The following is a 15,213-nucleotide window of genomic DNA, read 5'->3' as shown; positions in this document are numbered from 1 at the left end:
GGAATAATTATACCTGACTTCCAGTCCTCCGTGACATTACCTTCCTCCTAGGTCAATCTGCACATCTTCCATATCTATTCTACTACTATCTCTCTCCCATTCTTCAGCATTTCACCACACACTTCCATATCCATTCTGCTACTATCTCTCACCCACACTTCCACATTTTACCACACACTCCGCTCATTCCTGGGGTCTCCCCATTTTGACTTTCTTCATTGCTTTCACTTCTTCCATCTTAATGATTTCTTTCTCTCTTCTCGTCTCCCTCCTTCTCCCAGCCATTCGCCAGCCACTTACCCACGCATCAGTTTCATTCTCTTTGTTTAACAGTTCTAGAAAGTGTTCTCTCCAACTGCTAACCTCTTCTTCCCTCGCCAATAGCAATCAACTATTTTTATCTTTCACTCGCCGACTAGCTTTTTTATCACCCTGTCTTACTCTCTATACCTCTTTCCAGAACATTTTCTTATACTCCCTCCACTTTACACTCAGATTCCTTCCAAATTCATCATCCACTCTCTTCTTACTCTCTCTTACTAACGTTTTCACTTTTCTCTTCCTCTCTTCCGTCTCTCAACTTCCTCCATGTCCAAGCTTCCCATCCACTCACTATATGCTTTCTTCTTTAAGACTCCTTTACAGTCATTTTCACTATCGTCACTATAATCACCATCATCATTAAAATAACCTTACCATCATCAGTCATTTTCTCTAGCTACTTCCTCATCATCACTATCAAAATCATCATCATCATCATCATCATCATGACCTTTATAATTTCTGTGCAGTGAACAAGACCTGTATGATTACTGTAAAGTGAACATGACCTTTATAATTACAGTGAACTCTCAATTATTTGTCGGTGCAATATCCGACCCAAAGCAATATCTGGCGCACCTCTCTTGCCTCTATTAACCCCCACACCGCCGCGTAACATCTATATACGTCACAATCAGTCTTTCGCGGGTCCGCTGGGCAACGGCAATACACGCAAGTGTCTTCCCACCACCATCTGAACCGGCCACCATTTCATCTTGGCACCAAAGGGTAGGGAGGGAGTTCCTCTATAGCACACAAGCGAGTCAGTCTATTCCGTGCTTTTGCCAGGTGTACAATGATGTCTTCAAGTTCCTATTTGTATGATTCCATCCATGCCACCTGTAGCCAATTGCATCATCCACCCCTGCTAAGTCTCTCTCCAAGGATACTAGAAAAGAGCTCAGTGATAGTGTCATAAGGCATGCCTTAGATGCAACAGCATCTAGTTAAACTAGTACTGGAGAAATTATCACGTTGAAAGCAAAGCCATAATCGGCGCCGTGGGCAGACACATGAACACGTCCTGCTCTCATGACGAAAATTAGTTCTCCTCACGTTATTACTTATCAACACAATGACCTACAGACCTGGGAATACTTTCTTTCGCAAGAGGAAGAGTCGATGAGTAATATGGTTGTTAATTCGTTTCCGAGATATTAAGGTTTGAAAACAAACACATTTCAGCAGCTTCCAGGAAATTGCCCATAGTTAGGTGATGACTGCATTAAAAATAGCCCGGCGTTTGGGGATTAAAGCAATATCTAGCGATTTTATGCAACATTTGGTGCTGAACCGGGACTTAACGGGCGCTCCAACGCAATGCATTGATGAGTCTCAACCAGTGCCAGGGGAAATTCTGAAACTTGGGAGGCAATGAAAATGCCCACTATGTGCCAGCCAATCAGAATCTGTCATGGGCGTGGCTTATCCAGCTCGCCAAGAATACCACCACACTCTTACTCTCGCTCGTGGATGTTGCAGAGTCAAGAAATGCCTGTGTGCTCCCGCTCTTCTGACCATGTGGTTGTAAAACCCTGGTGCTTTGCTTAGCTCAGTGGCGTCTTACGTTCAAGCTACTGCACTGTATTGTATTGCAAAGCTAATGACATGTCAGTGTTCATGTCCTAGCGCTCTTCAGTGACTGTTAAACCACCCCTGAGCTGCATCGTGTACTGTACTGTTTATGAATGCAACCCCCCCCCCCAGGCAGTTTCTCTCCATCGATGCCACCACTTGGTGAGCACATGTAATAGTACAGTATGTACAGTACTGTATTACTGTAGTGCAACATTATTGTACTGTATAGTTTTTATATGCTATGCTTCCATCTTGTACTCATGGTAAGTTTTTTTAGGATAGAGGGTGAAGACGGATAGACTCACAATATCCAGCTTGAAGCCAAATGTTGAGCCAGACATGCAGTTTGGGGAAGGCGGTGGCAGAATCGGTAGAGGCGGCCTGCAGTCCTAATGGACCCAGGTTCAAATCCCGGCAGGAGCAGGGAACACTTTAAGGATTTGAATTTCTTAAAAAGCAGACCTCTGATCTACCAGATGACCCACCGACATGTCATGAAAGTATCCCCGCTAATACCAATACACGAGTCATGTATGAGACAGCCCTAGCATGTATTCAATATGGATGGTGGTTGTTAGCGCTGAAATGGTGACATGTGGAGATGTAGGAGAACAAACAGGCCCCAAGGAGGACTACTGGGACTTGGGAAAAGGCCCTGAAACTTTTGCCCAGAGTCGGACACGTACAAAAAAAAAAAAAATATCCGGCATTTCACGTTCTTCGGCGTAGGGCTTGGCTGAATTAGAACGGATCATTGAGAATTTACCATTATCTGTATCATCAGCGATACCCTTTTCCCCGGTAACTGACTCAATAAATCCTCATCATCAATATCCAAGACTAATTCCTGCTTAAAATGGGTTGGGGGAAGGTATGGATCTACAAGTAGACAAAGAATAAGAATATCCATCCATCCATCCATCATCCAATCCTACATTGCCCCATGAGGAGCGTAGGAGCCCGGGGCTACGCAGTTGGTCCCGGCATTTAAGATGAGAGTGACCAGCCTCACTCATCCCTGAGTGGCATTACATGAGCAATCAACCCCAACCATCCCTTGGATATAAACCTTCACCGGCTCAATCCGATTGGAGAGCAATAATTGCTCACTAAACCACCAGGCGCCAAAATCTGGTTATATGGTTACCACCCAGCGTAGTAAACGGTTTGCTGGTGTTCAGGAAACCATTTGGCTTGTCACTCAGTGTAGAGTCACTCACAGGCAGAAGGAAGAGGAAAGAATGAAGGAAAGAAAGACCGAAGAGGGAATGTAAAGTTACCCGTAGGCAGAAGGACAAGGAAAGAATGAAGTAAAGGAAGACAGAAGAGGATGGAAGGAAAGAAGGATAGAGGATAAAGGTGGGAAAATTATCACCAGTACGTAGGCTATGGTGAACAGACCACACAATGATTCACAGAGAACTATCAATAGCAACAGTGAAACAGACCACACAATGATTCACAGAGAACAGTCAATAGCAACAGTGAAACGGATCACACAATATTTCACAGAGAACAGTCAACAGCAACAGTGAAACAGTCCACACAATAGAACAATCAACAGCAACAGTGAAACAGACCACACAATGATTGACAGAGAACAATTAACAGCAACAGTGAAACGGATCACACAATGTTTCACAGAGAACAGTCAACAGCAACAGCGAAACAGACCACACAGTCGTTAACAGAGAACAATCAACTGCACCCACAGTCAAATGGGCAACACAATCTTTATATATCACATTCGTCTAACTGGAATCCGGGCTACATCTCACTAGTATTGTGAAATCATTAGGACATATTTTTTTTCCAGTGCCCCCATCATTCACTTACTTGATGTAGTGCTACCTCCAGGTGACTGTAATGAGTGTCACTTCAGATGGTTTCCTGTAGTCCAAGAATATGTCTATATGTACTACACAAGTTGGTAGTCATATAAGAAAAATGGATATTCTTCTAAACCGTCTCCTTATATCCCTCCTCCATTACAGTGGGTGTGTAGCAGCCATTTTACAGAACACTGTTGTCCCTTTTCTGCTCAAATCTCTAGTGCAATAATTATCTGATACTCAGTTATTCACGTACGTAACATGTCAACTCTAGAATTTTGTTTTTCCACCTGTGTTTCCTTCTGCCTATGATCCCCAGTCTTTTAAGAACAATATGTACAAGCATCTTGAAGTTAGTTAATCACGAATTTGGCTCACTTTTGTTTACCTTAAATTTTTTCTTGGAAAGAACAACTCTGTGGGATTGTGGCCTTTGGTTCTTTCTTCATTGCACACAAAAAGGATTGGATTAAGGCACTATACCCAGATGTGGCTCACAAAGGCTTACATCAAAGAAGTACTTGGGGTTTACTGTTTACCTTATGCCTCTCAGGGGCAATAGGTTAATCACCTCGTTTTAAATGAAGGATTAAGCAGCCTAGCCCCAGGTCCATACATTCCTGATGGGACAATAAAAAACTGGAAGATGAAAGTATATTAAACGAGTGTCACAGTATGAAAGCATAGACTAAGGTACTTCTGCAATCATCTCTGAACTAATTTCCAATGAGTATCACCAAACTCGGAGTATGAAAGTACCGGTAGCAACAGTACAGTAGGAGTACAGTAGGAGTAGACTGTAGCACCAGTCGAGCAGGGCAGTACTCCCGAGGTGGATGGAAAGCTGATGACAGGGAGTGCTGGAGCTCCCGTTTCATCAGCCCTCAGGACTAGTTCCTGACCATCCCCCTTTGCTGAACTTTTTCAGTGTCTCAGTTACACAGAGAGTAGGCCAGCATGCTCTCCAGTACAAATTTCTCTAACTATCTTCACCAAACTACATGCACAGTACACACAACACTTCCTATTCAAAATTCACCAAAAATGGCGTCTATTCATCAAGCCTCGGAGTCCCCAGGGGGGGGGGGACCATAAATGCCCCCGCCATCTGCCCCTCTCCCGGTGACGACTCGAGGTGCCTGGAACCACTGTCTGACTCTCTTCTTCTTCATTTCTGCAACATTCGCAGCCTTTCATCTAACTTTCGCTCTGTTGAGCACCACCTCTCCTCCTCTAAACCTCACCTTCCTTTTCTAAGGGAGACTCAGCTGTCTGAGGCAACTGACAGCAAACCCTTTTCTGTATCCTCCTACTTTCTCTATACTCATTTCAAAGCCAAAGGTGGCTGTTGTGTATACATACGCAACGACTTATCTTGCTCTCGTGTTCCTGAACTTGATTCTTCTGAATTCTCCACACTCTGGCTTCGGCTTTCCTGTCATTCTCTGACTAAATATATCTGTGCTGTTTACTTATCCCCTAATTCTACTGACTATCAAAAATTCTTCGACTATCTTACTTCTACAATGGAACACATTCTGTCCATTTCTTCTTTCTCTGAAATCTCCATTCTTGGAGATTTCAATGCTCACCACCACCTTTGGCTCTCCTCTCCTTTCACGGATCCACCTGGTGAACAAGCCTACATCTTTTCTATCCTTAATGACCTAGAGCAGCTTGTACAGCACCCTACCCGTATCCCTGACCGCCTTGGAGAGAGCTTCAACATACTTGACCTCTTCCTCACAACTAATCCTTCTGCTTACTCTGTTAATCTTTTCTCTCCGTTAGGCTCCTCCGATCACAACCTTATTACCTTAACCTGTCCTATCACTCCGGTACAGCCTGTGGACCCTCCAGGGAAACGTCGTCTGTGGCATTTTGGAGCCGCGGACTGGGAGGCCCTCAGGCAGTACTTCTTTGATTTTCCCTGGAATGATTATTGCTTCCATGGCCGTGAGCCATCTGAGTGTGCCTTGCGCATTACGGAGGTTATTCTCTTGGGCATGGAAGCATACATTCCTTTCTCATATCCTTTGACTAACGCAAGAAAGCCTTGGTTTAATCACGCTTGTTCTAATGCTGTCCGCAACAAGGAGAAGGCCTACAAAAGGTACCAGAGCCAACCCACCCCTAAATCACATCATCTTTACGTTTCTGCCCGGAATCGTGCTAAGTCTGTTCTTCGCTCTACTAAAAATAATTTCATCCATACTAAATGCTCTCAACTCTCCAACTCGAATTCTTCCCGCTCCTTCTGGCACCTTGCCAAAAATCTTTCTAACAACTTTACCTCATCATCCTTCCCTCCTCTTTTCTACTCTGATGGTTCTGTAGCTATTTCTTCTACTGATAAAGTAGATCTCTTTGCAAAGACTTTCTCCTCCAATTCCACCTTAGACGATTCCGGTGCTGTTCCTCCATCACTTCCGCCCTCTGACTTCCTCATGGCTGACATTAAAATTTCTTCAGTTGATGTATTTTCTGCCATCACTGGCCTCAGTACTAACAAGGCATATGGGCCTCATGGGGTCCCTCCTGTTGTTCTCAAGAACTGTGCTTCTGTGCTTACACCCTGCCTAGGCAAACTCTTTCGCCTTTGTCTGTCAACTTGTACCTTTCCCTCTTGCTGGAAGTTTGCTCTCATTCAGCCAGTCCCAAAGAAGGGTGACCACTCCCAACCCTCCAACTATCGTCCAATTGCTTTAACGTCCTGTATTTCAAAAGTTTTCGAGTCAATTCTTAATAGAAAAATTTTAAGGCATCTTTCCTATAACAACCTTCTTTCCGATCGTCAGTATGGGTTCCGTCAGGGACGCTCCACTGGCAATCTTCTCACCTACCTTTCAGACTCCTGGTCATCCTCCTTTCGGGACTTTGGCGAAAGCTTTGCCATTGCACTTGACATCTCAAAGGCTTTCGATCGAGTCTGGCATAAATCTTTAATTTCCAAACTGCCCTCCTAAGGTTTCTATCCTTCTATCTGTGCCTTCATCGCTAGCTTCCTTTCTGGTCGTTCTATAGCCGCTGTTGTAGACGGCCATCGTTCTTCTCCTAGATCTATCAACAGTGGTGTTCCTCAGGGCTCTGTCCTATCACCAACTCTCTTCCTTTTATTCATCAATGATCTTCTAAGCTGAACATCTAACCCTATCCACTCATACGCTGATGACTCCACCCTTCACCTTTCCATTCGGTTCCCGCAACGCCCATCTCAACAGTTACTTCAAGAAACAAGGGATGAGGCTATGGCACACCTAATGTCTGACTTGGCTCGTATCTCTGACTGGGGTAAAAATAATATGGTTGTCTTTAATGCATCTAAGACTCAGTTTTTGCATCTATCAACCCGACAAAATCTGCCACAGGTATACCCACTAATGTTTAATAATATTCAGCTTAATCCTGCATCATCCTTGAACATGCTTGGGGTTTCATTTACTCGGGACTTATCTTGAAAAGATCATATTACATCTCTTGTAAAATCTGCTTCCAAGAGATTGGGTGTGCTAAGCCGACTCCGCTCTTTCTTTACCCCTGCACAATTGTTGACTCTATACACGGGTTTTATCCGCCCCTGTGTGGAGTACAACTCTCATGTGTGGGGAGGCTCCCCACATACAGCTCTTCTCAATAGGGTGGAGTCAAAGGCTTTTCATCTCATTAACTCTCCTCCTCTTACTGACTCCCTTCAACCTCTGTCTCTTCGCCGCACTGTTGCATCTTTATCTCTTTTCTATCGCTACTTTAATGGTCACTGCTCCTCTGAACTGTCTGCTCGCATTCCTCCACCTCTACGACGCGACGGGCGCGTAGCACCCGTCTGGCAGCAAAGTCTCATCCCTTTTCTGTCCAACTCTCTAATGCAAGAGTTAACCGTTACTCCCAGTCTTTCATTTATGCAACAGGTCAGCTCTGGAACTGTCTCCCACTGTCTGTATTTCCTGCTGCCTATGATCTCCAGTCTTTCAAACGCAGTGTGTCCAGGCATCTCAAAATGATCGGATCTTGAATTTGGCTAACTATTGTATTTTGTTTTCCTCTTGGAGGGAACTGTTACTGCGGGCTCATGGCCTTTGGTTCCTTCTTCCTCGCATTAAAAAAAAAAAAAAAGTAACAGCTGCAACCCAAAGCTAACCTTAACATTTACCTGGTGGATTGCTGCTTGCAGCTGTCCTTCTTTTGCAGTCCACTATTATCTTTTTGAGAGATTAGGAAGGGACTGAGGGATACAGTATTTGTATAACCAGGTAGTTCCACCATCCAGTATTATTGGTGTCACCATGTGAAGACATTCTTCTCTTGCACCAGTATGAAAAACAAGATAGCACAGACTAAAGTACTCACGCAATCCTTTCTGAATGTGACTGCCAATCCATGTCGTCAAGCTCATCGTCACTCTCGCCTGATGCATCTTCACTGCTGCGTTCCTGACCCAAGTTCAACGTCGACCCCGTGAACATGTCCGGTACAGGTAGAATTGATGGGCGACGCGCATCTGTGGACGTCAATGTATCATCATCACTATCAAAATCGAAGTCTCTTTTTCTCACTAAGAAAACAGCGAAGAAGGGTCCAGAAATAGAGGAAAACCATAATACAGTATATGGCAAAGGAAGAACTAATCAACACCATGCACTTTGAAGGCCCATTATCTACCTGTCTCTCTATAGCCAGATGCCTTAATCGTGTATGGCGTAGCCACAGACAAATCGTCTCCATGTAGCCCAGTCCCCTGCCATTTCGCTTCCCTTCCCCCGCCTTACACCCTCCTCTCTCATATACCTCTCTACTCCATCCCTCCATATCATCCTTGGTCTCCCTCCTCAACCACGCTCACATACAGTCTACTAGTTAGTCTACCACTCTCCGTCCTCTCCACATGGCCAAACAATCTCACTGTGCTCATATTTCTCCTAATGCATTCTGTCACATCACATCCACACCACAACGCCCCTTCACTCCCTCATTTGCCAGTCTGTCTCTTCACGTAACTCCACACGCTTCTCTCAGATAACTTATTTCCATGGTTCTTACTCGCAATCCACACCCTTATAAATAATAAAAAATGATACAATGCTTCCTCTAAAACAATCCCCCCAGCTGAGGATGGCCATGGAACAGTTAATGTTTTCTGTGGACTGAAAGATAACCATTCCACTTTTTCGCATACAGTATATAATAAAATATAACATATCTTTACTTAAAGTATACCCTGCCCTACTTTAATATCAGTCTAACCTCACTTAACAGCTAACTAAACTCAGCCTACTTGACCCTAATCTAACAATCTACCTGCTCTGCCTTACTTTACCCTACCCTAATCCAAAATCACTTATCCTGACTCAGCATGATTCAGTGATCACTATCTGATATCTACACCCATTTTATATGAACTAGGACAAAAACTGTCCTCTCCCCATCTTGAATACTAAGTTGTAATAGTAGATTTGCATTTAAATATAATGGTGGTCACAAGAAAGTGCTATGGAAAGGACGTAGGGCCATAGTAATATCTTATTTTGCGACTGAGTTTTGTATAATAAGACTATAGCCTACCTCACTCCACCATGTCCTAATCTAAATATCGGTAGACAGCCTCATCTACTCTACCCTACCCTACCTATCCGACCGTATTCAAACCCATCTGACATACCCTGACCTAACCCATCCTAATGACCCTTACCTGGGCGTCTGTCTGTCATGGATACGAGTGTATCGGAGCGAGGCACATCAAGGAAGTTTCCACCACTGAGCGAAGGTGAGTTGGATTTTGTGGTGTCGGAGCGCTCTAGGATGGGCCCACTGTGGGTCTTCTTTGCCTCTGTACCTGTCCAGAAGCACAATACTTAGCAAAGCAAAATCAGAGTAAAATAATAACTGAGGTTGACTGTGGCATAGCTGATATTTTGTATGGATGGAAGCTAATCCATGTGTCAAAACTGGTTAATTATTTCCTAACAGTTGCTGGAAGCTGTCGAGAGAAAAGAAATATGAAGTTCATAACAAGATCTATAACTAAGTGTTAGTTTCAGCTTGGACGTAGAATCTGTTTACTTGTGGCTGAGTTTGCTTTTCCTGCTGAAGTGATGATTGTCTAGTTACCAAGTCTGTAGCCACAATTCACTCTCATGGTACTACCTTCCAGAGTTAACAACGGTAATCCATCTACTACAGTCATCTTGTTCTCATCAGAGAGAACTCCAGCAAGTTGGATGTAATCGTGGTTGCATGAAACTCAGTGAACCCTAGTTATCTGGCAAGGATGAGTTTCCTTGGCTACTAGTCAGATCTACTCTCCGATATGACTACACTTGGCCATCAACTGAGCTGGAAGGAGTTCAGGATTTTGTCACATGCAATGTGACATAATATGTCCGCAGATACTGTGTAGTAAATGCACCATGTCAAGCATCAACAGATATCACCATGAAAGGGTTAAATAAAAGCTGCACCCATTATAACTACCAATAACTGAATACAGTACACATAACTTTGAAATTTCAATGAAATCAATGCAGAGGAAAGTTATATACAAACTTCAGGGAGATATAATTATGGATATGTTTGCCAAATGCTAAACAAATGCAAATGCTGATTTAACACAGGCAAACGCTCAGTTAGGCCAAGAAAGTAACAGATTTAGGGAAAAGTCTAAAAGAAATATGAACTTGTAGAAAATGGGCAGCAGAGCAATACAGGCAGGACAGTGGGATGTGCCATAGCAAAGGTGCAGTCAAGGAAAAAAGGCTGAATCAAAATTGTATCTCCTCTTATGTCACTTTGCTGGTTAATATTGTTAATCTGACAGAAGCCTGGAAAAGATATCTCACCAGTGATGCTTCTTTTTTATATGATGCATCAGGATGGAAAGTGATGGACATATTCTAAGTATGAAACCCATGCAATGGAATAGGAGGCAGTCTTTTAACTCTAACTGTACTGTACCTTCAAAACAACTTACGATCCGTTTCCTGTCGCAAATAAGATGTTTCCGCAAGAGACACAGTGAATGGGGAATGTATAATCTTTCCATCTGCATGATATAAAAGGAATGGAGAGTGCAGATTCTTTAATGTGAGTGAAGAATCTCTTCAACGTATTGTGATCTTCCTGCATGAAACAAGTTTTAGCTATAAAAAAGAATTGCTCATAAGTTTGTATAATTTTGTAAGACTTATTTCTGCAGCAGAGACAAGAAGAGAAGAGTACAGTCTTACACGCGTGGAATCTCTCCTATGAATCATGCTCTTTCTGCATAAGACATATGTGAGTCAAGACTAGGAACTATTGTAACCATACTTTGTGAATCTTTCCCGCTGGTTGCAAGTTGGCAGGTTCTCTGCAGTTCGTTAAGTATGATCTGTATTAAATCTACATGACACTGAGTTTGTATACTTAAAATATTTTTTAGCTGACACACACAATTTTGTTTATATATATAGAAGATTTTTAATACCCACACACACACATGCAGTACTGTATGTTTTCTGTCACTTACTCACATTCATTATTCTTCACTTTTCCTCTTCCCTCCACACTTTTTCTCACCCTTCTTCTTTCTCTTTAATTTTTCCTTCCCTTTGTCTCCATATTTTCCCTCCTTTTATTTCGTCTCCTTCTCCTCCTCCCTCACCCTTTTACTTCCTCCAAATATTACCCTCCTAATCTATTTGGAAGAGACATTGCCAGTATTCTCTCTCTCTCTCTCTCTCTCTCTCTCTCTCTCTCTCTCTCTCTCTCTCTCTCACACACACACACACACACACACACACACACACACACACACACACACACACACACACACATCAGATTTACCTCTTAAATTCACTTGAGCAAGATTTTTTTATATTTTCTCACATTTTCTTTCTGTCCATAACTTCTATCCTGCCACAATTTCCTTCCCTTTCCTCCCTCCCTCTTCCTTTCTCCCTCCACACTTACCCCCCTCCTCCGATTGTGACTGTAAGAGATTTTTCCTTGTGGATGCCATCAGGGCTTCCTCCCCAGCGATGTGCTTGCCCTGCTCCTCCTCCCACTTCTCCCTCCTCCGGTCCACCTCCTCCTCCAACTTCCTCTGGAGTTCGTTGACAGAAACTGGAAGGGAGAGTCCTGAGTCATGGTTAGTAGGTGTTAGCAGTAGGGGGCGCAGGGGTTGAGCCTGTTGCCGTCCATATTCTGGCTGGCCTAGGAGTTTGTACTGCATCTTCCTTGGCTATCTGTTTTCCATTTGACACCTTACTTTCTCTTGTATATTAACATTCAAGGCCATATTATGAAAGCTGAAAGCACAAAAGTCCTCAGTTTTTGATGAGCCCTCAGTATTTAATGGTAGTTTCTGAACTATGTAATAATAAAAGAAAATGTCTTACTTTTCTGTATTATTCATGCCTACATCCAAAAATATGGGATGCACAGTGATCACACCCAACAGTTAAAGGTATTCCACGAATGACCGTCACATATCAGATGGTTGGTCGCACCTTTCCTCTCTCAGTTTTAATAATATGGCCCTCAGACTCTTAAGACACACTCTAATCTGAATATGATTACATAACATCAACTGAAATATAATACCAGAGTCTTCATGATAAAGTTTGAATTATGTAAATTTGTCTTATATCAAAGCAGTTTGCAAAAGCAATAAATGTGATCACAAGGTGTAGCAAAGTGTTGAGCAAGAGACAGTACAAAAATCTCTGAGGCCAACTAGACATACGGGAACGGTTTACAAATGGAAGCATAACACCCACCGTGCCTCTCTGCAGACAAAAATGGAGATCTGCAGACTTTCCATGATATGACCAAATATGTGACAGCAATAAATATGGGTTTCAAATGGATTACGTAATGACTTGAATAGGGTTAGGTCACAGTTACAATGCATCATGGTTAGGTTAAGTCCATTAGGTTGGAGCTGAATGGCATGTTCCTTCTCATTTGTGTTATACTGTATGCAGAACTAAAGCCATCAATCTCCAAAACTGTAAGAAATAAACCACTCAAACCAAAAGTAATGGATGTAACCTAACTGAGACCGATATTTACTAATACATCAGTTATTTGCTCATGTTGGAAGTTACACAGATCTCCATCTTCATCAACAGAGAGGTGGTGGTGATATTCTTCCATATCTACACAGAGTTACTGTCAGGCTACCCGCGCTTTCCTTCGTACTTCCTTTTGCTCCCAGAGAGGCGTCTCTCTGCATGGCTTTGGGATTTTTTTTTTTAGCAAGTTCGGCAATGCAGGTTTATTATTATTATTTTTAAAGATAGATTAGGTGGTTTTTACTTTTTAATGATAGATTCGGGATAATTATACATCTTAACTTTGGGGCTCCCACAGTTTATATGTTAAAAGTTATTACTTAAAGTTTATAAATAACTTTTTTTAGCTCAGGCATCAGACACTTGACACCATCTGATAGAAGGCCGACTTCGTTTTTTAATCTTAAAAAAAGTGCACAGACTTGGTAATTTTAAGGCTGACGCCTTTAACCCCTACCAAGCTGCCGAGGCACAAAGGTCTTTATAGGCCAAGCTGCAAAGCTTCGTATGAGGTATAAATTACACTGGTTATAAAACAATGTCTCACGAGAGGTAAACTACCATAACACAGAATCAGCCTGGGAGGGGTTAAGGGCCGTTTTTTTTTTTCTAAAATCTGATCCCAGTGACCCAGGCCTCACTGCAGGGGCCACAATACCTGTATGTATAGAGTGGCATACAGCATGGGGTACTAGATACAGCACTGAGAACAATGCAGTTTTTTATGTATCTAGGAGCATAACGATAATTTTTTTTCTGCGGTTGTATTCTTCATAATATTGTTGCTTTCAAAAGCTTTATTTTATCCAAACTCTCTGGCAACTATTAATTTTATATGGTAATATAAGATAAATTAGCTCAGGTGTATGAAACCTCACACAGAGAAATTATGAATATATATAATCAGTGGGAATCAGTACCTGACAATGCGAGTAATGTGCCAAACTCTATGTATACAGGAGCCCTCAAGCCCTCCTATTCCCTCCTAATTACATCCTCTCCTCATTCCTTCTGTTGCTATCTCTACCAGCCAATCAGAGAAATAAAAGTGGCAATATGAGGAGAAAAAAAATGGAAAGAATGAAAGATCAGATGGATCAGATACACCTGTCATACTGTATAAAAATAACTGAAACGGTGTTCTTATTCCTATTTTTTTTTTAAGCTGTTCTGGTGTATTCAGTTACAGATAAATAGTGTATTTCTCTTTTCAGTTAAGTATCTCATATCACTGTAATACTGGTACCTTTTGTGAGGCGTTCTTTAATGAGTAAAATTATTTTTCTCTCCAGTTTTATCTAGTGACTCAGTAAAGCTCAATACAGCAAACTGTTGTTGCTCAGGAAAGGCATTCTTTTCACAAAAGGTATTTCAGTCATCTAATTGGCACTCGTTATCCAGCCTCACATAGGATGGTCATAATTCTCTATTACACTGTGTTAGAGCAAATACTGGTGGTGTTCATACTCATGACTTCCCAGCCGTGAGTCAAAAGCATGCCTATCATTATGTTTCACTGTGACATTTATTCCGCACATTCCTTACTAAGATATAAGTTGAAGGGTGCCTGTACTGGAGTGTGAAACAAATCAAGTTTAAGACAGATTCAGAAGTACTTAAAACAGAAAACTGTCAAAGAGGATAATATACAAGTCAGATACTACATGTGTGGAGATATAGAAGAGATCATTCACGTAAGTATTACTGAAAATATTTGGAGATGCGGCAAAGACAGACTTTATCTATATGCTGAAAATGCACTTATTGTGAGAAGACAAACATTTTGGCCTGACGTGGGGTTTCTACAAGTTATATGGTTGGAGAAGTGGTCTTCTTTCTGAAAGAAGGAGAATTCAATCCCAAGCTAGGACAGGGGTCAGTTTGATGACTGAATTTGGTTAAAACACATTATAAATCTTCCGCAAGACCCACCAATACATCCTAAAAACAGCTCCACTAATATCGTTACACCAGTGATGAAACAGGCAGCCCTGGCACGTACTCAGTATGAGTGATGGGTATTAGTGCCGAGGTGGTGCTGCTTGAAACGAGCATTGTTGGGCCTTAGGATACTGTCTGACAATTCTATACTCAGAGTCATACACATAAAAACTCAAGTCAAAACCACTGTATCCACACAGTTTAAGGGCATGTGTATAATTGTTCCATTTGAACATTTTATGGCATGGTAAAATCAAGACAGAGCATATATTATATAATCCACTTATGACATGTTTGCAAATATTAAGTCACGTTCATTTACAGGTTTGTTTCGTTTTGTTTATAAAGGCTCCAACATGCTTGCATGCGTCGGCCTTAGTCGCCTAATGGCGGCTCTCCGTGATCCTCGATCTCTAGTAGCTTCCCTATTCAGTTCCTTATCCCTGAGGCCATGCTTAGTGATCTCATATCAGGTCTTTTTCTGTCTACCT

The 15,213-nt window shown here is 42.2% G+C and overlaps 1 protein-coding gene across 1 annotated transcript in view; it reads right to left on the bottom strand.

Moving 5' to 3' along the window:
- Nucleotides 1-15,213, bottom strand: part of LOC145402854 (potassium channel subfamily T member 2-like) — an 812,106-nt gene that overhangs the window by 256,093 nt on the left and 540,800 nt on the right. Inside the window, exons 17-19 of the mRNA XM_080274763.1 lie at nt 11,676-11,776; nt 9,418-9,561; nt 8,079-8,229 (exon numbers count right to left, since the gene is read on the bottom strand). Coding sequence (XP_080130889.1) covers nt 8,079-8,229; nt 9,418-9,561; nt 11,676-11,776 — 396 coding nt within the window. The remainder of the gene's footprint in view (nt 1-8,078; nt 8,230-9,417; nt 9,562-11,675; nt 11,777-15,213) is intronic.

This window comes from Coenobita brevimanus, chromosome 59, assembly GCF_032717465.1.
Source record: "Coenobita brevimanus isolate Jiangsu-jjx chromosome 59, ASM3271746v2, whole genome shotgun sequence".
NCBI lineage: Eukaryota > Metazoa > Arthropoda > Malacostraca > Decapoda > Coenobitidae > Coenobita > Coenobita brevimanus.
Note: the sequence above shows the minus strand (reverse complement) of the source record. Positions and strands in the feature narration are given on the sequence as shown.